At 36.8% G+C, this 27,434-nt stretch overlaps 1 protein-coding gene across 1 annotated transcript in view; it reads right to left on the bottom strand.

Annotated features, from left to right (window-relative positions):
- Positions 1–824: 824 nt before the first annotated feature.
- The window catches only part of arhgef11 (Rho guanine nucleotide exchange factor (GEF) 11), a 72,983-nt gene continuing 46,373 nt past the window's right edge, over positions 825–27,434 (bottom strand). Inside the window, exons 22-33 of the mRNA XM_056462580.1 lie at positions 24,004–24,033; positions 23,744–23,864; positions 21,219–21,422; positions 15,284–15,331; positions 15,054–15,202; positions 8,164–8,304; positions 5,506–5,582; positions 5,293–5,418; positions 4,796–4,913; positions 1,747–1,925; positions 1,306–1,381; positions 825–844 (exon numbers count right to left, since the gene is read on the bottom strand). Coding sequence (XP_056318555.1) covers positions 825–844; positions 1,306–1,381; positions 1,747–1,925; positions 4,796–4,913; positions 5,293–5,418; positions 5,506–5,582; positions 8,164–8,304; positions 15,054–15,202; positions 15,284–15,331; positions 21,219–21,422; positions 23,744–23,864; positions 24,004–24,033 — 1,289 coding nt within the window. The remainder of the gene's footprint in view (positions 845–1,305; positions 1,382–1,746; positions 1,926–4,795; positions 4,914–5,292; positions 5,419–5,505; positions 5,583–8,163; positions 8,305–15,053; positions 15,203–15,283; positions 15,332–21,218; positions 21,423–23,743; positions 23,865–24,003; positions 24,034–27,434) is intronic.

Here is a 27,434-nt window from a genome sequence, read left to right as displayed (position 1 = left end):
GTGTGGCAGTGATATCTTTCTGTCTGAAACCTTTTTCCAAAGTCATCTGGTGAGATACTCTGTTAAATACGGTACTAGGACGGTATTCTGTGTTAGCTGTGGCTAAATGTTTACTTGCTGCTGAATTATCTAAGGGAAGGCCCCTTTTCTTTTGTCTAGTTTTCTCCTGTTTAATGGATAGTTATGGAGGTCAGAATTGTTTGTTTCATTTACGGAACTTTTATATTCGGTTTTAGGTAAGAAATTTAATATTAGGTAGCGTGACTTGTTTTGTTTATTGTTTTGGCCTTTTTGTTCCCTGGTTCCTATACTGGAATTTTTGTTTAATAAATTTGTTACCCCTTTTTCACAACTTGGCCTGTGTGAGTGCTTGGGGAACAGGAACGGGGACTCCGGGTGACCTCTTTTAACAGCGGTCATCCTTAACCTTATGTGCGTATCGAGGTGCATCCGCTACCTAACACAGTTCATGCAGACTTTAACTGAGATTAGTTTCTGTGTGTTTCCGCATTTAGCTCATCGGTGTGCAAAACAATCACGTCCATCACGTAAGAATATTTTTTAAAAATGTATTTATTTATTAAGGTTTTAATGCCTTTTCAGCAGCATTGGCTATATTCATGGCAACAACCTGGCCTTCCTGGCCTTTTTATCAAATGCTCTGTAGTCATTTGTATCCATTTTATGTTATTTATTTTCTTAGCGGATATCTTGTACAGCACAGTGGTCAATAAGTGTTGTTTTTATTATAAATAAATACATTTGTCAATAAATTTGTAAGCAAATGTGTCTTTATAAACAAATTAGACTTTGATTTAAAGGATTTAGATGTTTTCAAAGTTTCCTAAAACACATTTTCATTTCTGAAACAAACTACATAGGATAACAGAGGCCTTTAAAACAGTAAAGATGCATTCATAATTAGTTTCTAAAAGTATTTTAAATAATATACGTCTTTAAATATTAAACATGATCATAGTATTTGTAAAAAAAATTGAATAAAATACATTTCAAGTGCTAGAAATGTTTATCTTTAAATGCTAAATGTACTCAAATCTACAGTTTCTAAAATCATCTTAATGTTAAAACACGTAACCTAATTTTATTTTAAGGAATAATTAATCATGTGATCACCTGTGGATGGATAAAAAACCAAAACAATAGAAAACAATATTTCTTATTTAAAATACATAAATTCAGCAATCATTATTGTACCATAATAAAAGCAGAATAATTTTTGTTGGTTAATTTAATTAGTAAGATTCTGTGTAGATAGAAATAAAATAAAATAAATAAATAAATTACCAATGGCTTTGTCTTTGCTGACTTTCCACGTGAGCGGCCCCTCGTGGACCATCCTCTTGGTGGTGAGATCCAGATTCTGTGAGAAACACAGAGAAATTAATAATTAATCATTGATATTGACTTGTTTTGCGAAGTGAAAGCTCCATTTATTTGTGATTGTTTTAGAACTTCCGATTCAGTTGCCTATGGGAGAAATGACAAGGAGTAATAAATGACAGAAAACAGCTAAACTACTTGCTCTACAAACAAGTGCGTGACTATACTATAGTGCAAGTGCGTGACTATACATAGAAATTAGAACAATATAATAAGTAAACATCAGTTTGCGGAACGAGCTCTTGTTAACATAATCAATGCAAGTGAATGAGAGGGGAAGTCTTGAGCCAAAAAGACTAGAGATATAGAGTAAGGTCAATATGAATGTGTAGGAGGAGCTTATACCTTGAACTGCGCTGCGACGGGATTGGCCAGTCTCTCTAGAGGCGTGGCATCCAGCCTGCGCTGGTATTGGCTGAGCAGATGCCGGTGTTCAGTTTCCCTCACATCCTCATTCACCTCCTGCAGAATCCCACGACAGCACGCCTGAGCTCTCTGGAGGAGCGGCAGATCAGGAGAACTCGCTGGAAACACACACAGACACTTATGGCCCGTTTCCACTGAGAGGTACAGTACGGTATAGTACGGGTCGGTACGGGTCACCTTTATCAAGCGGGCGCTTTCACTGCCGAAAGGGTACCCTTTCGATGGGCGTGGTGTACAACAGAAAGTTTCAGACGTCATTTTTACTGAAGGAAATGTCAAAGTAAAGCCGTACAGGTCGCTTACATATAATATGAGAAGCACTTCTCACAAAACAGATGCTTTATACACACAAATACTTCAGTATAAATGTTCATTACTAACCTTTCTATGAACATGAGTTGATTATAACTGCAGATCAATGACCTACTGTAACGTCTGCAGTTATATGAAATAAATAAATGAACATATATGAACACATACAGACCCTTACAGTCTCTGATATGTTATCAACTACAAAAAACTGCACACAGCAGACATTTAGTCCTTATTTGGGTATAAAAACAACCCACAACATATAGCCCACAGTCAGAGCAAACCTCTCATCTGTGTATGTAATCTTCAGCAGCACATGTAGCCTCTGTTAGAGAGTATTTTCATCATTCAGAGTTCATAATAGTCCATAAGGTGATGAGAATAGTTAAACATGGCAGTTTGTTCATGTTTTAGGTTGCTGAAGCATCATTTGCTGCTGTTTTTTCCAGCTTCTCCTTTGTTTTTTCGTGCTTCACTCTCACGTTTGTCTCTATCTGAAAGGATCGGATATCAGAGGGCTTCAATGATCCCTGAGCTTAAGAAGTTCGTTATTTCATATATAGACACACGGCGAGCTCTCTGGAGAAAGCGAAACCGCTCACGCTTTTAGACGGGCTCATAAAACAACAACAGGACACAGCAGATTATGTTCTTCTTGGCTTCTTGGCTGTACAACAAGACGACGACAAGGTTTGTTTCAACTCGGGTCGACCATGGCTTGTTATTATATGCAGGGCTTAATTTGTGCTGGAACACACACCTCTGAAATGTGATCCGGCATCTCATTTTACTCATCATCCTCTTCAACCACCCTTCTCCTTGTCCGCTGTTCACTTTCGCGATTCCCCAACCCTCTTCACTGTCATGCGCGACACTTCTACATCCTCGGGTAGCATGCTAAATCTGTTACCCCGATCTGATCCGGGACCTCGCAATTTACAAATTAAGCTCTGATTATATGTATATAATATTACGGTGTAATGTCTCGGCTGTGTTTTTAAAAATGGCGCTTCCTTTGTTTTCATTCTCCTGCTTCTGCGAGTGACGCATCTCTGTAAATCAATAGCGCTCGCTGCACGTCTAGCTCCGCCTTATGGTACCCTTTAGGCTTTTAGGTACCCCTTAACAGTGGGAATGGCCATAAAACGGCCATTCTCCTGATAGTGGACTTCAGGACAAACCCCCCTGCTTTCCACCCACTGAGCATCATGGACAGCATTGTGGCAGCAGTGGAGTCATTCAGGTTCCTGGGCACCACCATCTCTCAGGACCTGAAGTGGGACACTCACATTGACTCCATTGTCAAAAAAGCTCAACAGAGGCTGTACTTTCTTCGTCAGCTGAGGAAGTTTAACCTCCCAAAGGAGCTGCTGAAACAGTTCTACACCTCCATCATTGAATCAGTCATCTGCACATCAATAACTGTCTGGTTTAGCTCAGCTACTAAATACGACCTCCAAAGACTACGTCGAATAGTTCGGACTGCTGAGCGAATCACTGGTACAACACTTCCTACTCCCCAAGAACTGTACTTATCCAGAGCGAGCAGAAGGGCTGCCAAAATCACTCTGGACCCCTCACACCCAGCACACTGCCTCTTTGAACTTTTACCTTCTGGTCGACGCTACAGAGCACTGCGCACCAGAACAGCCCCACACAGAAACAGTTTCTTCCCTCAGGCAATCCATCTCATGAACACTTGATGATAATAATTGTTGAACCAACATCACTACTGCTATACACTTTTATACACATATACACTTATTTAACACACTTTACATGCCAAATTGCACATAACAGCTGCACATATAACGTTGTATATAGTAATAAACTGTACATACACTTGTCAATCTGTGTATTTGCATTCACTACTTACTTGTATTTATTTTTAAAATATATTTATGATCTGTTTTTTGTCCTGTCTCTGTAATCCTGTTGCACTGTAGAAGCTCTGTCACCAAAACAAATTCCTCGTATGTGTGAACATACCTGGCAATAAAGCTCTTTCTGATTCTGATTCTGAAAAGCGTACCGAACCGTACCACTCAGTGGAAACGGGAAAATATACAAACATCTGTGATGTTAAAAATAGTTGTTGTCCTAAACATCTGCGACGACGACGTGCAAAATGTTCAATTTTAGAAATTGTTTCTATTTCCGCACCATTGCAGAATTCAGACATTTCAAGCTCAAGGTTATTCCACCGAATATTGACTTCTCGACTCTTGTGAAGATAAAACATTAGCATCACGTTGTGTCTGAAAACATGACAAATTAGTTATTTTATGCATATTTGAGTAAAAAACACACTTTTGTTTTATTGCTGTGATGGAAAATAAGGGTTATTCCACCAATTATTGATTTCTGAACTGCTCATTTGTATTATGTTGTCAAACTATACGAACATGTCTGAAAACACTACTTTTTTCCCCTGAAATAATTCCCAATACAGTTATGTAATGGAGTGAGAAGTGATTTTCCTCCCTCTATTTTCACTTTTGTTTTAAATTGATGTGTTGTTATCTGCTGTCCCTGTGTGTTGTGTCTGTTAGTGTGGTGTGAATTGACCTCTAAACACCTAAAAACATGCCGTTATGTTGGCTGCTGTATGTGTGTGTGTGTGTGTGTGTGTGTGTGTGTGTGTGTGTGGACTCACTCTCTGTGTATTTGATGATGTTGTCCAGCAGCAGTGGATATTTGGTCAAGCGCTGCATCTCTGACACCAGCAGATCCTTCAGCTGCAGCCGCCGGCAGTGAGGACTGGCCTCACACTCCTGAAAAACAAATTATCAAAACAATACAATAAAGGATACACAAACCAGTCCTGCATTTACAATTAAATTTAAGCTCATTTAAAACTATTAAATGGTTTACTTGTTAATAATTAAAGAACTCCCCGTGTGTGTGGAATACACTTTCAAAATCAAAACTAATACTTATACAAACAAACAAACAAACCCACTATAAACTTATTTTTATCTGCGTTGAACTTGAGTTGAAACGTTCCTCAATCCAAATGTTTTAATGGGAATGTATATAAAACACATTTAAATAAATACTGGAATCAGATTACAATTTTTGGAGTACATGTAAACAGATACAATTCAATCCGTTCAGATTATCAGTAAACTTTGCCGCAGTGATGCTTTTTACCTGTATGAGGTGGGCGAATCGAGGGTCCTTTCGCTGTTTGTTCTTGATGAGCTCCAGCGCCGGACTCTGCTGACTGCACAGATGCGAAACCTGCTCCTCAAACTGATCTCCCGCCTCTCCCTCAAACTAACACACACAAACAAGCACTATAAATATCACACACTTCAACGCAAGACAGAAATCCAGAGATGAAGACAGAGGAAAGAGACTCACTCTGGCCAGCATGATGTCTCCAATGCCCTGAACTATTACCGATTCCCTGCACTTCTTCATGGACTCGCATAAACTCGCTGAGAGAGAAAAGAAAATCAACATTGAAATATCAAAATCAACATTAGAATTAGCACAAGACGTCAGGCTAGAATAGGGTTAAATTAACTCCTCCAGTTGATTACATTAATGATTGCAAACGTTTTTGCATGTTTACATTTGCAGTAAGAGAAAATGTACACAAAATAATCTATAACACTGATTAAAGTTAACTAAAAAAAGTTAACTAAAAAAAACTAAAGTTAATTTTGTTGATATATTAGCATTAAAGGTTTTTATAGAAGGAATCTTGAATAACTTAGAATATTTGGAAAAATACTGTCCACAGCCAGAATAAAACCCATTTTGATGAAGTTTTTATGTATAATAATGTTCCCTAAAATGACTCAAACTACATATTAACAAACCCTTTAGTAAAAACCTTTACAAAATAGATACGATTAAAACTATCAAGTTTGGTGTGTGTTTGTTGTGCTGAAGTGGAGATAAAACGACTTAAAGATATGCACTGTCAAATAAATCAGCACAAAACTTAATACAAGAAAACCATTAAATTTAACTCTAGTTGTACTTAGATTAAACATGCATTATTTTGTGTACATGTCCTCAAAGACATTATGAACAGAGCATGAAGTCAGGGCAAAAATGTTTAACTTATTAGTTGACATATTCACGTCAGAAGTTTACATAGAAGAGATTTTGGATCTCATAAAATTAACCCAAAATAAAACACTTCTTGATCAGGGTTTTGTATAAAATGTTCCCTAAAATGACTCAAATTACATATCAACCAACCCTTCATTAAAAACCTTTAGAAAATAGATATGAATTAAACTATCAAGTTTGGTGTATGTCTGTTGTGCTGAAGTGGAGATAAAACGACTTAAAGATAGCACAGCAATTAAAATCTTCTCACAATTTTATGCAAGAAAGGATTAAATTTAACACTTTTTGTTGATAGCTGTCTAAAATATTGTTTAAATGTGAAATTAAATAAAATTTGCATAAATAAACTAAATATTCTGAACAAATACTGTCCACGGCCAAAATAAAACACTTTTTAACTTTTTTTTGTATAATAATGTTCCCTAAAATTACTCAATATCAACAAACCCTTCAGTAAAAACCTTTAGAATATAGACATGAATAAAACTATCAAGTTTGGTGTACATTGGTTGTGCTGAAGTGGAGATAAAACAACTTAAAGATAGCACAGCAATTGAAATCTTTGCAAAACTTAATGCAAAAAAAGGGCTAAATTTAACTCCACCAGAGGACGATTACATTAAGAATTGAAAACACTTTTTTTGTTGATAGCTGTCTAAAATATTGTTTAAATGTGAAATTAAATAAAATTTGCATAAATAAACTAAATATTCTGAACAAATACTGTCCACGGCCAAAATAAAACACTTTTTGATCTTTTTTTTGTATAATAATGTTCCCTAAAATTACTCAATATCAACAAACTCTTCAGTAAAAACCTTTAGAATATAGATATGAATAAAACATTCAAGTTTGGTGTGTGTTTGTTGTGCTGAAGTGGAGATAAAACGACTTAAAGATATGCACAGCAATTGAAATCTTCGCAAAACTTAATGCAAGAAAGGGTTAAATTTAACTCCTCCAGAGGACGGATTACATTAAGAATTGAAAACACTTTTTTGTTGATAGCTGTCTAAAATATTGTTTAAATGTGAAATTAAATAAAATGTGCATAAATAAATTTAATATTCTGAACAAATACTGTCCACAGCCAAAATAAAAAACTATGTGATCATGTTTTTTGTATAATAATGTTCCCTAAAATTACTCAATATCAACAAACCCTTCAGTAAAAACCTTTAAAATATAGATATGAATAAAACTATCAAGTTTGGTGTGTGTTTGCTGTAAAGAAAAAAATATTTAAAATGCACTGCAACCGAAATCTTCACAAGAGTTCAAGCAAGAATAAGGTTCAGTTTAACTCTCTGCAATACAGTTTCCATTATATTATTTTTAGATATGATATTAAATAAAATGTGCATAATAAAAAAATCTGAAAAGATTAAAACAAGCTTGATAATTTTTATATAATTTTGTTGACATATTAGTGTAAAATGTTTTATAGAAGGATTTTTGGATCTCTCTTTCCTTCATCCCTATAATCAGAAAACAGTCAACAGCCAGAATAAAACACATTCTGATCAGGTTATGATGTATAAAATGTTCCCTAAAATGACTCGAACGACACATCAACAAACCCCGCAGTAAAATCTTTCAGAATACAGATATGAATAAAACTATCAAGTGTGGAGTGTGTATGTTGTGTTGAAGTGGAGAAAAAACTATTTAAAGATAAGCACTGTAATTAAAATCAACAGGCACAAACACTTTTTTCATCTTACTACTAGTCTGAAATATCACATTATGTACATACAAGCCTCCCAAATGAATAAAATGATAAATTATAATTGCATGATAAAATGTTCTGCCTCCAGTATGCAGTAACTATTAATCCTAAACGAAAAACTCACATCACATCATAAACTCATATTGGGTTTTATTTCCGGAATTGGTTTGCTAAAATGTCAGAGCAAAATCAGTGTGAATACAGACCGTGCAGCTCGTAGACTTGACGGAGGTTCAGGAAAATACAGGACAGCTCTTCTGGACTGAGGACGCTCTGCATTTTTTGATAAAACACCTGATCCAGAACCCTCAGCGTTCGCAGATGTGAAACCTCCGTGGTGAACAGCTCTATAAAGCAAATGAAAAACAAACTAAAATAAAAGATTTGATGGTCAAAATTATTATTAAGCAACACAAATGAGGCACATGTTTTATTGGGGGAGAAATTATTACAAAAAATAGCATGCAAATAGCAAATAAAGCACTGACTTAATCTGATATGTTTGGAAAAACACATGGAATAAAAATATATGATTCTGACTATATATGATTTATACTATCTATATGATTTCTTTTCCCAGAAAAATCACATCCATCAAAATGCTCTCAGTTTAAAAATCTTATGTAGTAGTCTTTAAAATGTAACTAAAATAATTGAGAGATTTTGTTAATTAAGGCTGATTACACTGGTTATGTAATATTTTAAGCAGTTTCTAAAACAGTGACTCTTTTCTGCATAACCTCATAACCTGCTCACAAAGCGCATATTGAGTTGTCATGACGTGTGCGTCTCCTTAGACAGCCTCAGATTTGGGCTACCATTTCCTAAAAATGTTCCAAAGCTTACACTTTCCCCATAAACACGCTCAAGTCTGAGTCTTCAGGCAGTCTGAGATCACGCATGACACTGATTAATATAGTTTCTGCTCATGCATCATCTTAAGAGTTCATCTCCGCGTCAGACTGATGACAGAGGCATGTCTGAAACTGTCAGAGAAGCTCGTTTCAGTGCCTGAGGAGAAACGCTGATCTTCAGAGACAAAACTCACGAATCAGATATAACATATACACCACAGAAGCAAGGCGAGCGGAAAATATCCTCAATTTCACACAGTTTATTCTTCTCCTTGGGCTATTAGTGCTATAAAGTCTGAGATTTCATCTGTAAACACCAGTTGCATCCCAAATGATGCCCTAAATACTTAGAAACCCAACCGTAGAGTGTGTGAGTTTAGTGTCTTCCCTTTTTTTAAGCAAAGATCAGTCTGGTCTAGGCCTGTCAAGATTATTAATTAACCATTTTTTTTAACACTGTCATTTTTTAGAAACATTTAACATAAAGAACACTAAATACTAAAGAAAACAAAACTAAATTATAAAAACTAACTAAATAAATCAATAAAAATAAGTATATAAACGAATAAAGAAATGGATGTACATACACATACAATATAAAGGTATCAAAACAACGATATATTGATAACAGATGATACAATGGCTCGTTTCCACTGACTGGTACGGTACGGTACGGGTCACCTTTACCAGGCTTGCGTTTCCACTAACAAGGGTACCCTTTTGGTGGGCGTGGTGTACCACAGAAAGTTTCAGTCGACGTCATTCTCACTGGAGGAAATGTCTACAATAAAGCTGTACAGGTCACTTACATATCATATGAGAAGCACTTCTCACAACACAGAGGCTTTATACACATAAATACTTGTGTAGAAATGTTTATTACTAACTTTACAATGAACATGAGTTGATTATAACTGCAGATCAATGACAGTGCGCCTACTGTAACGTCTGTAATTATATTAAATAAATAAATGAACACATATAAACACATACAGCCCCTTACAGTCTCTGATATGTTACCAACTACAGAAGAACTACACACAGCAGACATTTCGCCCGTATTTAGGTTCAAAACAACAGAAATTATAGCCTACAGTGAGTGAAAACCTCTCATCTGTGTCTGTAATCTTCAGCAGCACATGTAGCCTCTGTTAGACAGTAATTCCGTCATTCTCGGTTCATATTAGTCCAAAAGGTGAAGATAATAAGTTAGTTATACATGGCATTTTATTCGCGTTTGTTGAAAAATAATGTGCTCCTTTTTTTCCGGCTTCTCCTTTGTTTCTTCACGCTTCACTCTCGTGTTTGTCAGTGTCTGACAGGATCGGGTTTCAAAAGCACGTCAATAATCAAGCGCAGGTTATTATCATCAGCTCAAGAAGTTGTTATTTCAGATATAATGTTAGACGTGCGCGAGCGCTAGCAAGAAAGCGAAACCGCTCGCGCCTCAGACTGGCTCGTAAAAAACTACGGGGCTCAGGGTAAATCTGCTCTACTCCATGGCTTTGTGGCCGTTTATCAAGACGACGACAAGGTTTGTTTGCGCCCAGATCGACCATGGCTCGTTATTATATGTATTTATAATTTCGCTAAAATATCTTGGCTGTGTATTTTAAACATGGCAGGGTTTTTTGTTTTCATTCTGGCTTGTTGCGTAAGCGAATGACGTATCTCTGTAAACCAAAAGCGTTCAGCTGCGCGTGTGGCTCCGCCTTTTGGTACCCTTTCGAAAGGGTGCCGAAAAAGTGGTACGGTACGGTTCGGTACGCAAGATACAAGTTATACAGACAGAAAGTTCATATCAGCTTCCATCAGAAAACCTACGAAGGAATTTCATATTGTAGAAATCTTTTTTTAGGTTTTCTCTTAACTCATTCGTTCATTTTCCTTCGGCTTAAGCCGTCTTTCCACTGCACATGACAAACGACAGACCGGAAGTCATTCATTTCCAATAGAGAGTAGTCCTGAAGCTGCGTGGAGTTCCGATCATCTCCGTATGCAGAAAATTCGGATTCCATTCCCTGCGACTACATCGTATGTGACTGGTTAGTAATGAACATTTATACACAAGTATGTGTATAAAGCCTCTGTTTTGTGAGAAGAGCTACTCATATGATATGTGAACGACTCGTACAGCTTTACTTTGACGTTTCTTTGAGTGAGAATGACGTCGACTGAAACTTTCTTTTGTACACCACGCCCACCAAGAGTACCCTTGGTACCCTTTAGGCAGTGGAAATGCTAGCCTGATAAAGGCGATCCGTACCGTACGGTACCAGTCAGTGGAAACGGGCCATAAATGCGTCCCAAATGACATGCTATACACTACACACTATATAGAGTTTAGCGTTACCCCAAATTGAACACGAACACTTTTTACTAAGCAGAAATTCAAAGCGTTTTCAGGGTGATGTTTAACGGTTGCCAAATTAGTGAAATAAATGACCAAACTACCAATATAGTAGCGTATGAGTATAGACGTATTCACAATCAGGAGACGGCGTAATCACTTATGTGGGAGAATGTTGCCTTCACAATGTAAAAATGAATAAATTAATCCAATATCGACGCCTGATATCTCCGCCGCTTCCGCTATATGAGCAAGGATGCAAGTGTTGAGTGGATGAAGTGTTCAACATTACACAACTCTCCTTATCAACTAAATAAGTGCATCATTTAGGAATTTTAAGTGCACTTAAAATATATTTTTTAATAATTATCAGTGTAACTGCACTACTTATACTATTTCTACTACAAAGATGGTATGTTATAGTGCATAAATATGCGATTTAGGACGCACCCACCCACTAAACATTTCAACTGATATATTCACTGGCTTAATATACTGAATTAAAGAGATAGTTCAAGCAAAAATCTAAATTTACTCACTATTTACTCCTTTATATGTAGTTTTGAACCATTATGAGTTTCTTCTGTTGAACAATATAGAGGATATTGGAAACCTGTATGCATTGACTTCCATAGTAGGAAAATAAATGCTATGAAAGTCAATGGTAACAGGCTTCTTTAGTGTTGAACGGAGGAAAGAAACTCAAACAGGTTTCGAACAAGTGAATAATGACAGATTTGGGAAGTATGTATGGTGAGGAACCACACACGACAACTACAATTACAATATAATTAACAATAACTGTAACGCTCCAGTGTTTTCCCCATGAGTATTTTATGTGCCTATTAAGGATTAAATAAATAAGTTCACTTTTTGAACATGGTTTATTCGATAGCTGCTTGTTATGAAGTTCAGCACAAGAGTAAAAGAGCTGTTTTATTAAACACAAGTATCATATACTGGAACACAGTATTAAAGAGTTTCAATATGATCAAACTGGGGATGTTTATATAGGTTAATTTAAAAATGTGTGTGCTTTGAGCAGAACCTCTGTATTTTGGTCCCTCTTGTGGCTATTAAAGGAATTGCAGCAAGACAACAGCAGATAATAAACCACTATTAGACAGATATATCATAATCACAACAGGCCAAGACCAGACCAAAACTTCTAAAAACAACCAGATGTCAAAGCTTTACCACTGAAAGAGGGTTTCGTTTATTCAGTTCAATAGGAGACATAGGGTGCTTTCACATGTGTGGTTCAGTTCATTTAGTCCGGACCAAGGGCAACAAGTGATCCATTGTAGCATTTCTCTGCCGTTTTGGATCCTTTTCACACCAAACTGATTGCTTTAGTCTAAACCAGTTAAAAAGAACCAAAATGCAGTCATGTGACAAAATCCACATCACTCATTGGCCAGATGTTGTTAAACGTATTTCCTAAACTGCTTTTCGATTGGTCAGAATTAACATGCGGGAAAATGTCAATGAACTCCTGCAGGTAAACAAACCGGCAGACACAAAATGTCGCTGCGCTGTCTGATTGTATCCCTGCTCATAGTATACTATATAGTTCGTTTACATCACTTTAGAAAACTATACATTTCGAGAATGAAGTGCGGCTGGAAAACAACCTTCCAGAAATATTACCAACAATCCATCAGGTAATGTTTTTCCCCCTCTCTCTCTGTTTAAAACTGTCGATTAAGCGCTGTCAACAAATGTTTGTCCTCGAAACCCCATAAGATGGGACAGCGCATCAGACTACAGAGGCTGGATTAGTCCAAAAGGTGCAGTACTTTTTGCGGTTGGGTCTGTTTTAGTGCGGATCACATACTCACCACAAACTAAGAGACCACCTCTTCAGGTAGGTATGCTGATATTTCTTTTTAAAAAATTTTGTATCAACAATATATATTGTTTATATTATATATTGCTTATATTCTTTCTTTTCTTATAGTTATGGCAGAAAATATGTTATTTTGCAAAAAATGTGCAGCATTTAAGAAAAAAAATGAAAGGGTTTTTGTTCACCTTAAATTTGTTTTATATAATTTTGTTTAAAAAAATCGTGACTAAATCACATTGTGAGATTAGTATCGTGAATTGTATCGAATTCACACCTGTCAACGCTCCTGTTTTTCCCGGGATTCTACCGTATTTTACAGTTCTATCCCGCTATCATCCCGTAAAAGTATTTTCCCGTATTTCTCCCGTAGTTTCAGTCTTTCTCTGAAGGGTGGCAAATAGACATTAAAGAACCGAGCATCCTATACGCAACCCATACCGCTGAACCACCAGGGGCCGCCCCTTGCTCTTCAATACGAGTCTGTTCTGTGCTTTCGCCTTGTTTAGGCATGAAAATACTTTGAAAAAATAAAACACGGCGGATTCCTTTCCTTTTCATTACAGGTGCCGTCTCCCCTTCATATGCAATCCTCAAAACAGTCATATAGCGGTGCGTGACTGTCAGCTGACGCGCGCCAAAGTGATCAACAGACGCTGTTTCCCAAACGGATTTTGTACATGTGATTTGAAGCGGAGTGAAAGTCTGGGTTTTGGGTTCGTGTTTGAACAGACATATACGCATAATTAATAATAATAATAATAATATCTAAAGATGTCGATCTTGGTAGGTTTTTTCAAACACAACTAATTTCGTCCTAAATGAGCATAAAAAGTTAGGAAAGCAATCAATCAGCTTTCATTATAATGTTAGATGTGTGCATTTTTAAATCGACACCTGTTATTTAATGTAATGAAAAGAAAAAAAAAATCAAAATAAGTAAAAGATTCATTCGTTGCTCTTTAATCAGAATGTGTAAGTTATACAGTGAAGAAACTGAAAAAATCTGATAGCTTGATTCTATTTCATCATAATAGCTATTAATTTTAATAGGCTGAACTGTTTGGTCATGTATTTGCTGCTAATGTATACTATTTAATTTTTCTTTCGTAAATAATAATAATAATAATAATAATAATAATAATAAAGCATATTACTGACCATTTAACTGTTTATTTACAATGAAACCGCTCCAAATGAGCAGATTTAGTAATCCATATTTAATAAGGGGCCGGGGGAATCCCTTATTATGGTGGGCATATCCCTTATTTTCACATCCCAATGTTGACAGGTATGATCGAATCGTGAGTCAGGTGAATCGTTACATCCCTACCTATGACCTAGGAGTCTGTCTGGATGAGATTGAGGGTGGGCTCCGCTTTAATCTAACCACTATAGGAAACACCTGTCATTTACTTCTCCGAACCTTTTAAAATCTTACGGCTAGTGTTTGGAAGGAAACTGCTGCTTTGGACTGGACTTTTTGTTTCGTTATATTTAATTATTTTGGTCATCCAGCATTGCTACACTACATTAAATATTCATGCATGCATCTAATCTGAAACACCACTGATTCCTGACTACTACATTGACATATTTGCGCTTTAAGTTGTTTAAATCTGTTTCTTTAATCAATCGTGTCATATAATTTTGGCTTTCTTGGGTGTCCCTCTTTTTGGTTACGTCCTTGTGAGCCACGGGGCGTAACAACTGATAACATTCAAATGTGGGTTTCTGAAATATTGACCGAACGTACATTATTTGTCAGTGTTATTGCACAAGATTTTAACGTAAGCCTTTTTAAATGAAGAATTCATCAAGTTTTAGTTCTGTTGTTGACAGCAGCACAGTACAATTGCTGAAATAACACCATAAACTAATTTCATTTCAAATTTAGACCAAGCACTTTCAAGCACTTGTGTTTGTTTTTAAGAACATTTCAGGCCTCATGTCTGAAGCTCAAGTACTTTCCAGAAGCATGGGAACCCTGATTACTGCATGAATGAGGGTGTGTGTGTGTGTGTGTGTGTGTGTGTGTGTGTGTACCGTAGATGACAGCCTGTCTGTCGATCTCTCGTGATGTTAGCGATGCTAATATGTGCGGCTCCACCGTGTCCTGCCAGTTCTGCGAGTCGATCACGTCCTCATCCAGAGCCGGAGCGTCCGGTAACAGAGACACTGGAACTTCCACAATCCTGCAGGCAGACAGCACAGAATCAGAGATGAACGGGTGAATAAACGAGTGAAGAATGAGTGCGTGTGCTTAGAAACGTCACCTGCGCTGAGACCGAGGCGTGTATGGCGGCGTCGGGTTCTCCAACGACCTGAAATAATAACGCAAATTAGATTGAAATGCAGTTATAAACTTAAAATTCCAAACCTAAAACATTAGAGATAAGAGAAACTCCAACATATCTATATGCATAATATGTTTTCCTGATAATTTATTGAATTGTATCAGTGTTATGCCATGTTATGTATATCTATATGTATCAATGCTGTTTATTTTGTATTTGCAGTGTTATTTTCTGTCTGAACCTAATAAAGCAACAATAAAAAATGTAAATATAGTGTTATACTGTCCATAGACATTTTACCAACAACATTTAATACAAAAATACTTTATAGAAATTCAATTAGCTTTAAATAAAAGCTTAAAAAAATGTGAATACTGAAAGACTTTAAATTCTTATTAAATAGCAGGATTAAAATATTAATTAATTATTTAATAAATATCTTATCAGGGCTCGAAACTGCAACCTTTATGGTTGCATTATGCGCCTGAAATTTAATGTATGTGACCTCATAATATATTTGGGAGCATTTGTGCGACTGCAAATAATGTTTGTAGTGCCACCCAGGGGCGTAACAGCCATTTTAAAAGTGGGGGGGACAGCTGTATGGTCACCCAAAAGTGATTAATGATTTATTAGCAAGTTTATTTAATAATCTTTTAACCAAAATCTAAAATAATTACAAAATATTAAAAACAATAAATAAACAGAAGCACACATTTAAATTAAGCATTACTCTGTGTGAAAATATTTTTAAATACTACAATTCAATTGCAAAATTGCAAGTTGATACTACACATATAACGTAAGATGGACATCGCCATGTGTCTTGCGGCCGATACGTCATTCATAAGAGCAGAACACGCAGGATTCAACACGTAAATTCACCAATTACTCCCCAAATATATGCAAGTAAGTGGTTGGTGAACTCAGAGAGGAGTAGATTCAACTTTATAATTACTTTCAGTATGTGTATCTGATATGATTAAAACACACCCGCAAATTATATTTTAATGGATTGTTAGACTTCCTTGTGTGTTTTACTAACGCTAAAGTTCTTGTTTTACTAGTACTTGTGTGTATTTACATGTCTAAATCATAAATTAAGCAATAGGCCGTAAAAAAGGCTGCATAATTGTGATAAAATAACACGTCTTTCTCAGCAGAGTTAAGTTGGTCTTGTTTTCGGGAAAAAAAAACTAAAAAAAAGAAGCACTTTTCCGACGGTCCCTTACTGAGAGCTTAGCTCAGCGCGAGCTCTCTCTGGCTAAACGCTTATTGCGACTGCTCAAGCAGTGCTCGTAATATCGAGCGAAAAAAGAAAGACAGCTGTGAAACATAACCTGCTTTGTCTTTTTGTAGGGAATACAGTTTAGATGTTTTTAGGGTGAGTGGTTTTTTAGTTAATGCCGTCTGTCACTGAATGTGTCAGGAAACCGAAAACAAAACCAACTTAACCCCGCTGTCTTTCTCTGGCTCAGCGCCAGACAAGACACCAGCACCAGGGACTTTACGTGATTTACCAGCTGTAGCTGTTGCTCCCTTCTGCATCATCCCTGTCTTTGACTGCAAAGTGAATGAATGAAGCTTGTGGCAGACGCTCAAGAGATTCGCGCTGTGATTGGCTGAGTGATCGTTCACTCAAATCAAGTAACAAATCAGAGAACACTTGCGGCCGCTAGGTCAAATAAAACATGTGGGCCAGTCGGGGGACAGAGTAACCTGTTTCCAAAAAGTGAGGGGGACGTGTCCCCCCCGGTTGCTACGCCCCTGGTGCCACCCGTTTCGATTTTTTTCTAAAAACATGCTGAATTGCTCTTCCCTGCCACTATTTTGGTTCATATTAGCTGTCAATCGCTCAAGGCTTTCCGCTGTCAGATAACAGGGAGCTTTTGTGACCACGGAAATGTAAACGGCTAAAGAGTGAAAAGTGCACAGGTTTGCAAACCCCACCTAAAGTTACAAATAACTGCGCTGATGACAGCGATCATGTGGTGGATGTTGATCCGCCAGCTGAGATCAATCGAGTGTTTTCGGAGAAGGTGCCTGAATCTCAATGCGTTGCATTCATTGCGTGTTCAGCGCAAATGTCCGCTAAATGTAAAATCTAAAGCAGGTCGCACACCAGAAGTGCCGCGCCATACATTTCAGAATTATAAACACAGGTTTCTATCAGGGTACACACCGGCGCCGCATGTCGGCGGCGCCCAGTCACGACTCAGGACACTGTTCATTTCTCTGCCGTGTCGCAGAGCGCCATCTGATTAGTTTCATGTTAAAGAGCCCACATTATGGGTTTTGAAAATGCCCTTCCATGTAGTGTGTCACACAGCTCTAAGTGAAGTGAAATATCCAGCTAAGGCTTAAATCTGTAAGTGTACAGTGTTTAAAACTATTGTTTCATCTATAAAAGAGTCGACTCATAGTGCTTCAAACGAGTCGTCTTGATAACAAGTCATTAGGTTTTTCGCGATGACGCGGCTACGAACACAAGCCCCGCCAGTAGTTGCGCTCAAACCCGGGAGATTTGAAACCTGCGGCCCCGCCCACTAACAGAAAAAACACTAGACACACACACAGATGCCGCAGGTCGAATGAAGTCATGCTGTGATTTTATTGACAGTCTCTACCCAAAGATGAAACTGTGAAGAGTCAGTGGTTGAGGTTTATTCACTAGTGTAAGTAAGTGCGATTAAAATTGTTGCCTCGTTAGCTTGCAAATTATGTATTTATTGTGTTTTGTTACTTGTTAACCTGGTACAGTACACGCGGTTACTCTTTATATTCTCATATCGCATGTAAGCCACGTTGAATACGCGACGCGTGCCGCTTTGTTCGTTAAATGCTTCTGTTAGCTCGCGTTTCTCTGCCATTTGTTTTGCTATGGCCATCGTAAGCTAGGAGACAGGAGACTCGTGTCGATCTCCCTAGTTCTTCTGAGGAGCGTAATGTGTGTGTGTGTTTGTATGTGTGTGTGTGTGGTGTGTGTGTTGTGTGTGTGAGAAAAAGAGCAGGTAGAGTGTGTGACGGCTAGGGACTCGTCTCGATCTCCCCAGTTCTTCTGAGGAGGGTTGTGTGTGTGTAAAAAAAGCCTTACACTATGAAGTGTGTGTGCACTGTGATTACTTTTATATGTTGATTAGTGTTTATTGACCTTGCATGCATATTAGACTGTTGCTGGAGACCCTTACAACCTAAATATGACCCTATTTTATGTATAATATGGGCTCTTTAAATATCATGAGAATTGTCCGCATCTGGTGTGTGTATACTTTTAACTGTCATGTGCGCGCTGTCGCGGCGCCGAGCAGCGCTTACGGTGTGCGACCTGCTTAACACTGTACACAAAATCGCCAAAGAAGCTCGCCTTTACTGAGTTTAAACTAAAAACTGCAGCTCATAACTAAGGTATAGCGCCGATGGTCAGCAGGACTTTTTATAGCACATATCTCACATTCAAGCACATTCAGGGCAGCATGATAATGAGAAATGTAATTCATTGCTAGCATTATTGTCATCATCATCATTAATATTTTATAATTATTAGACATTAGTTTAGGAATTATTGCACAATAATCAAAAGTTATACGCATTGGTTAGATGTTTCTGGTTTGTGTTAGTCCTGATTGACGTCGTTTCAAATACAATAAATCCCTTAATATACTATTTGCAGTGGTGCTCGTTCATTTTTGTTGGGTGCTCCTAAATTTTTCTGGTGCTTCTTAATATTTGAGTTGGGAGCACCGGTGTTACAAAGTAAAAAAGTTACCTTCGAGCCCTATTAAATAATGCTGTTTAATAATATATTGTGATTAACTGTGCAGAGAATAGGTTTGTATTTACATTTAAGATGCGCATCTGTTGTGTATATTTATTTTGCATATATAAACGCGCAGATATGCACTCTGCCAAGACGTTTGGCCAGAGGAGAAATGGTCATGCCCAACTGAGCCTGGTTTCTCTCAAGGTTTTTTAATTCTTCACTTTTGCCAATTGGTGAAGTTTTTTCCCTCTCCGCTGTCGCCACTGGCTTGCATGGTTCGGGATCTGTAGAGCTGCGCATCGATGGATTACTCTTCAGTGTTTGGACTCTCAGTAGTGATTATTAAACCACACTGAACTGAGCTTAAACTGAATTGAAAACTGAACTGACACTGTTTCAATTCACTATGATCTTCTATGTGAAGCTGCTTTGACACAATGAACAATGTAAAAGCTCTATAGAAATAAAGGTGAATTGAATGTATAAACTTTTCACTTATATTAATAATTATATATAATGAGATGTTATATATACATATTTTATATATATATATCAATTGAAATAAGCGTGCTTTATAGATGTGTATCTATAGATGAGGGCTTTTATACATACTGTAGTAAACGGTGCCCATGGAACGAATGGTGCCATTATTAACGTGAGACAACGAAAATACCAACGCAAACCTCTCCTGTATTCGGACATTCCAATACTTCAGAGTTCAACTTTATCTGAAACAGTCAAGAGCAAGAGAAGAGCACGACGTGACCAGAAGAGGGCGCGCAGGACACAGGAACAGAGAGGAAGGGAGATGCTACCTCCCTTGGACCCTCATCTGTTCTTACCCTTTCCTGACTTCCTACCCTCGGAGTGCACACAGCTCGCGCAGCTGACCCTGAAGACCTGAGACTCTGCTCGCTAAGACGGGAGGTCTCATAGTCATCGTAAATTAGGGGTGCCTCTCATTGCTAATACCTTGTGGAATGCTTAATGCCTTAAAGTATCTAGACAATGTGTATGAGAGTGTTTGTATGTTGATTTATGTTCTAAGATGTGCCTATGGAACAGCTATAAATTTGTTCACATAAGACATGACCTATAAGTTTTGCTGAATAGTAGAATTCTTGACTGAGTGGTCAGACCACATTATATTGGTTGGTCCTTTAGTGATTTATAATTAGTGTTTTGATATATTAGGTAAAACCCAGATGGTGTACCGGTAATTACATGCAGTATGTCAAGTCCTCACTGATATATGAGGTGTAGTTATGTGCATGACCTGATATTGGAAGTATAAAAGCTGAACCAAACTGACCAGCTTTGCGCTTTCCGACTTCTGTATACTGAAGTCGGTTGCCCTTTTTCCTCAACGGAGGATAAAGTAAAGGATTTTGTTTCTGTCATTTGTCTTTTGTTTATTCTACCTTTTCACTGGATTTTATTTTATTAATAAAAGTGTATTTTATTACTTATCTTCAACTGGAGTGGACATTGACTTCATTTTCCAGAACCCATCAAGAGTTACCCTGTGTGGTAAAGTATGAATCTAATTTATTCTCTAGCAAAATACATTATAAAGACGATCCTTTAACTAAACTCTAGCTAAGAAATATAGCGAAGGGAGGATTCTGGTTTATCTTTATTTAATTAGGGTGATTAAATAAAGGCGATCCAGCACAATACACAACACACACAATTATGTAAACGCAAACTTTTATTTTGTATGAGATTATTAAATAGCATTTCATTTCACGAGTATAACAATGCTACAATAAAACACACCTTTTGCAAAGCTGCTTGGAACAATAATTGTTATGAAAAGTGCTATTCGAACTTGATTTGTGAACTGACTCAAGTTTAAGTTAATGCAAAATGAAGGAGCAAAAATGGAAACAAATAAAAATAAAATAAATACAATTTAGTTTCCAAGACTCGGTTTAAACTGTTTGTTTAGTGACCAAATGTATTCATTTCATTTGACTCTGTAAAGCCATTCAGATAAAACTGATGTACAACAATCTATTAGTTAGATCCTGTTTTCTAAATGCGTTATTAGTTATGAACATCTTAACGACTGATAAAGGAGATGTTGGTTATGTTTGTTAATAGAGCAGATGTTGTGTGTGAGTGTGTTAATAGAGCAGATGTGCGTGTTACCGTGCGGAGCTGCTGGAGGCTGATGATGATGCGCTGTGATGTAACGGCCTCAGTCCGGGCCCCTCCCTCTCCTCACAGTCCTCCATGTCCACGTCACTACGGGAACGAGGCACAAACTCCGCCCCCGTCCCGCCTCCTCGCCGACGCCCCTCCCCCTGAGCTTTTAAAGACTCGCTGCGAGCCAATCGCACTGATATGGTCGGACTGAGAGACACACAGAAGAAATACATCAACTAAACATTAAAAACAGCTGAGAAAAACATTATAAACCTGCAAAAGGTAAATTCTTTAAATACTTTTATTATCACTATGCAAATTATGCAGCTCAATTTTGAACTAAACCTCATTAAAAAAAAAAAAAATTCATTAGTTCATGACCTTAATTAAACCTATACATACATACATACATACATACATACATATATATATATATACATACATACATATATAATTACACAATACATACATGCATACATACACATACATGTATATATATCATATATATGTATATATACATATATATGTATATATATATATATATATATATATAATAGATATAATATATATATATATGATACTATATATGTATATATATATATAATATATATTATATATGTATAATGTATATATGTATATATATATATATATATATATATATATATATATTAGATATATATGTATATATATATATATATATATAGATATATATATATATATATTATATATAATATATATATATATAATATATATATACTTATATAATATATATAATATATATATATAGATATATATATATACATATATACATTATTAATATATATATGTAGGTATATATATATGTATGTAATCTATGTATGTATATATATATAATATATATATATATATATCTATATATATATATATATATATATATATATATATCTATATCTGTGTATGTCTATATATATTATATATATATGTATGTATATATATATGTATATATGTATATGTGTGTGTGTTATATATGTGTATATATATATGTGTATACTATGTATATATATATATGTATATATGTATATGTGTGTGTATATATATGTGTGTGTATGTATGTATGTATATATACATATATATATATATATATATACATATACATATATATATATATATATATATATATATATATATATATATATATATATATATTATATATATATATATATCTTATATATATATAGTGTGGTGTGTGTGTATGTAATTCCATTTAAATAAAATTATATAAAAATCAGAAGGCACAACAAATGTATAATATATATTTGTTATAATAATATAATGTACTATTTGTTAATAAATAAAGGTTTAAATGAGCCTTTCATACAAATATTTTAGAGAAAAATGTCAGACATGTGGGCCAAAAACTGATCAGAGAAAAAAATGTGGGCCCTGAAGTGACCCCTGCTGTACAGTATAATGCAGTAGCATAATAATATGTCTGTTTTATAATACATTTATTATGTACATGCAGAAGTGGACTTATTTAGGTGGACATTGCATTACCTAACATGAACTTTAACTAATTCTAACTACTTTCTATAGAACTAAATCATATCTGAAGATGTTTTTTCATGTTCATTTTCAGCTTGGAGAACTAATGAACTAATAAATAAACATGCATCTAATTAGTATTTTTTTTTAATCTTATTATATTATTATTTATTTTTACATTTTAATCATAAAGAGAAAAAAAAGAGCTGAAAACAAGTGTACAAAAAAAGTTAGCAAACTGTATGAAGCATGATAATATTATGATGCTATTATATTAATTTAAGCATGGTAAAACTATGCTTAAATATAATAACTTTACTGTTAAAAGCTATCAGTTACTAGTTAATCAGCTTAAGTTATTAGTAGGCCCACACTGAATATGCCCGCACTGAAATCTGCAGATTTTTAGCCCATCATTGAGTCTAGTTATTACTTGCGTACATTTGTGTAAACTTATATTTATTCAGATTTTAATATCAGTAATATTATTAACAAATGTTCATATGATTTATTAAAAATACAGTTTGTACAGTAATATTTGCTGTCTTTTGGTAGAGATATTATATGAGAGACTTGATTAGCTTACCAATTAAGTGGATCTAGTTGGATTTGCACTGTAAACATTACATAAAAGTGATTAAAGGTATTATTTATTTATTTATTTCATATATTAAGTTTTTAGTAATTATACTCCCAAAATATTTCCACATAAATCTGCAGATTTTTCACAAAATTCAGCACCGAAATATCCAAAAACGTCAGCAGATTCTGTCTGGCCCTAGTTATTATTTACCAATAAATCTACTAATAATCTTCTGATTCTGATTCTGATTGTAATGCATTAATGTGCACTTTTTGTAAAGCTGCATTGAGCAATAATTACAGTGAACAGCACTATACTAATACACTTAAATTGAATATTAACACGCATTTGCATTTATGATCCCAATTTGAGATTTTAATGAATAAACTTGACAATATAATAAGTGTGAACGTCCTCAGACCTCTCCATACTGTCCTCCCCGAAGCTGCCGGACAACCTCTGCCCCTCCAGCTCTCCGTCCTCCATAGAGTCCGAATTACTCTCAAACTGCTGAATGATGTTCCTCACGCTGCCCGGACGAACTGCACATCAGATAATACACAACATCAGTCTGCGCTCTCACCACACACTTACACACACAGCAGAATCTCTCCTACAACACGCTGACAGGTGATTAGTGTAGGTGGTGTAAGTGAGAGAATAAATGAGCAGGACGTGTACCTTCGGTGGGGGACAGGGGGACATGGAACGCTGGAGAAATAAACACACACGATCAACACAAAATAAAGGAAAACACAGCTGATAAATGAATACATGTGTGAGGTTCAAAATAACGAATGAATGGCTGAGCAAAGAAGAGGTGACAACTGAGACTTGAATAACTGCGAGTGTGTGAACAAGCATGTTATTGTGTGCGTGTGCAGCTGTGAGAGCATGAGTGTGTGGCGTGTTTACGAGTATGTCAGATGTGTGGATGCACGCATGCATATCTGCATGACAGTGTGTGTGCATCTGCGTTTGTGGGGGATTGTGTGCGAGCATGTTATTGTGTACGTGTGTAGCCGTGAAAGCATGAGTGTGTGTGTGGTGTATGTATGAACGTATGATGTGTTCTGTCTGTGTATGCATGCATATCTGTGTATGACAGCAAGGGTTAAAGTAAAAAAAATTCTGAGCCAGAACTTTTTTTTTTGGTTGGGGTGGGGTGGGGGGGGGGGGGGGGTAGTCGGATGGAGAGAAACTGCACAGAAGGACTTACTTAAAATATTGAGGACAATAACAAAAATAAAGTAACAAGGAGCAACGCAGTAGGTAGTGCTGTCGTCTCACAGCAAGAAAATCGCTGGTTCGAGCCTTGGCTAGGTCAGTTGGCGTTTCTGTGTGGAGTTTGCATGTTCTCCCTGCGTTTGCGTGGATTTCCTCCGGGTGCTCCGTTTTCCCCCCACAGTCCAAAGACATGTGGTATAGGTGAATTGGGTAGGCTAAATTATCCATAGTGTATATATGTGTGCAAATGAGTGTGTATGGGTTTCCCGGTGATAGGTTGCGGCTGGAAGGGCATCCGCTGCGCAAAACATATGCTGGATGAGTTGGCGGTTCATTCCGCTGTGGCGACCCCAGATTAATAAAGGGACTAAGCCGAGAAGAAAATTAAATTAAAATGAATAAAGTAACAAGAACTTAAAGTGCTTAAAAACTGGTAAACTGAGACTGAGACAGACTCTCTTTAATGATTATGCTTTGCATTATTTATTTAAAAGTACTATGTCAAATCAAGTGTTTATTTAGTAGTTATTTAACAATAACAAGTGCTTAAATAACAAGGGCTCAAAGTGTTAAAGAACTGAACTACTAAACTGAAGATAAGAAGTGAAATCAAGGCCATTATCGCTTATTTTTTCTTTTTTTTCTGGGTTGTAAGCAAAGTCCTGCACACTCTTTCTTTTTAAGACATTTGGAGCAGAGAATGGAGCTGGTCCAGTGGAGGAGGCTGAGGGTCTGCTGTTTGTCCAATCATGCTTTTTTTCTTCTGTCAAATAAAAATATCAAGCTACCTCAAATCGATCGCTCCACAGGAATTATGCATTTAATTAATGCTCCGCTATTATTATTATTATATCACAAACCTCTGTCAACACTTTTAATAGAAGTCATTAGATTAAAGATTATGTCTTAGGACTTATTTCCTCCGTCTCACTCGCGGTTCATGTGCGCGCGCTGTGTGTGATGAATGAAAATGACAATGAACCTCAAGGCTCCTATGTTGACTTTTGTATAACAATTTTGTTGTTTACATACGATATTGCATTAGTTTGCATACATTTTATAAGCTGTAAAATGAAAGCCTCAGTTTGGTGCAGAGTTATTAATCAAAAATCAAGAAGATCTTTCGTAAATTATGTAGGCTATTTTTAACTGATATTACATAAGAACTATTAATAACTGTAATTTTCCAAATGGAAAAGAGCTTGGTTTGTTGGTTGTACACTAAATCATCAATGGCCTGTTTGTTAAGTTTACGACGCGGCTCCAGGCAGCACAGAGGGCGATCAGCATCAGCGCTGATTTGTCAACTCATCTGTGTCAAACTGTGACCAGAGATATCCTTCTTTCATTTTGCTTCTTTGGCAAAACACGTCTGTGGACACGCGTTTGCACATGTTACCGTCCCGCGAGTTAACAAATGTTTGTTGAACATTTAGAGGCCGATCACAAAGAGCACGCCTTTCCATTCCACAGGCATTCAGCTCAAGCTGATATGCTCTCTCATTGGCTGCAGCTCGTCACTACATCTGACCGCACGTGGGGTCGAGTCTGCTCTGGAATATTCAGCATGCTAGATATTGGATTTCCGTCGGCGACGTTTCAGCGAGCCTCTTTGATGCGTTGTTCAGTAGTTCACACATAAAGACTGGCGAGCGTCGTGCACCCGCAGATTTCTTCCCGATCACAGCCTGATCAGTCGGCGAGCTCGTTAACTTCCAAACCGGGCTCAAATCAGGCTTAAAATCCTGTAGTGTGAACTAGGCTTAAGCAGCATGTAAACACTCGTGGCCGTTAGTAAACCATTCAACAGACGCTCCCTCTCAACGCGAAGACCGTGTGCGCTGTGATCGGTCCCATATGCAGCCAAACCTCAAAGATATACCAAATACTATTTTTAATCGTTTACTGATACCATTAATCGGTTACAAACGCACACTTTCGGTTAACGGTTAAGCGGTTATTTCGAGCCTCCCTAATTAAACCACTTGGAGGCTCTAAAATTGTTTTGTTTTTTTCCTCACGGCCGCACACCGGAGATCTGGCACACTGCCGGAATACTTTAAGCCCTGTGACAGTGTGTGTGCATCTGTGTGTGTTTGTGTATGTCCCCTTGAGTGTGCATCTATGTGTGTATGCACTTGTGTGTGTATATACGTGTGTGCATGCATATCTGTTTATGATTGCATGCTGTGTGTGTGTGTGTATGTTTGTGAGTGATTGTGTGTGTGTATGTGTCTGAGCATGTTATTGTAAATGTGTGTGGTGTATGTATGTATGCGAGTATGTATGATGTGTGTTTATATGCGTGCTTCTGTGCATGCGTGCATATCAGTGTATGACTGTGTGTATTTGTGTATGTCCCCTTGAGTGTGCATCTATGTGTGTATGCATGTGTGTGTATATACGTCTATGGATGCATATCTGTATATGATTGCATGGCGTGTGTGTATGTTTTTGAGTGATTGTGTGTATGTGTCTGAGCATGTTATTGTGCATGTGTGTGGTGTATGCATGTATGTGAGTATGTATGATGTGTGTTTATATGTGTGCTTCTGTGCATGCGTGCATATCAGTGACTGTGTGTGCTTGTGTATGTCTCCTTGATTGCATGCATGAGTGTGTGTGTGTGTGTGTGTGTGCATGTTAATGTGAACGTGTGTCAGTGCAAGCGTGAGCATGTATGATGTGTGTTTGTATGTGTGCTTCTGTTTGTGCATGCGTGCATATTAGTGCATGACTAGTATGATAGTGTGTGTTTGTGCATGTCTCCTTGATTGCATGCATGAGTGTGTGTCATTGTGAACGTGTGTCAGTGCAAGCGTGAGTATGTATGATGCATGTTTCCATGTGTGCTTCTATGAGTATCTGTGTGTGAGTGTCTCCTT

Source organism: Danio aesculapii, chromosome 7 (assembly GCF_903798145.1).
Source record: "Danio aesculapii chromosome 7, fDanAes4.1, whole genome shotgun sequence".
Lineage (NCBI taxonomy): Eukaryota > Metazoa > Chordata > Actinopteri > Cypriniformes > Danionidae > Danio > Danio aesculapii.
Note: the sequence above shows the minus strand (reverse complement) of the source record. Positions and strands in the feature narration are given on the sequence as shown.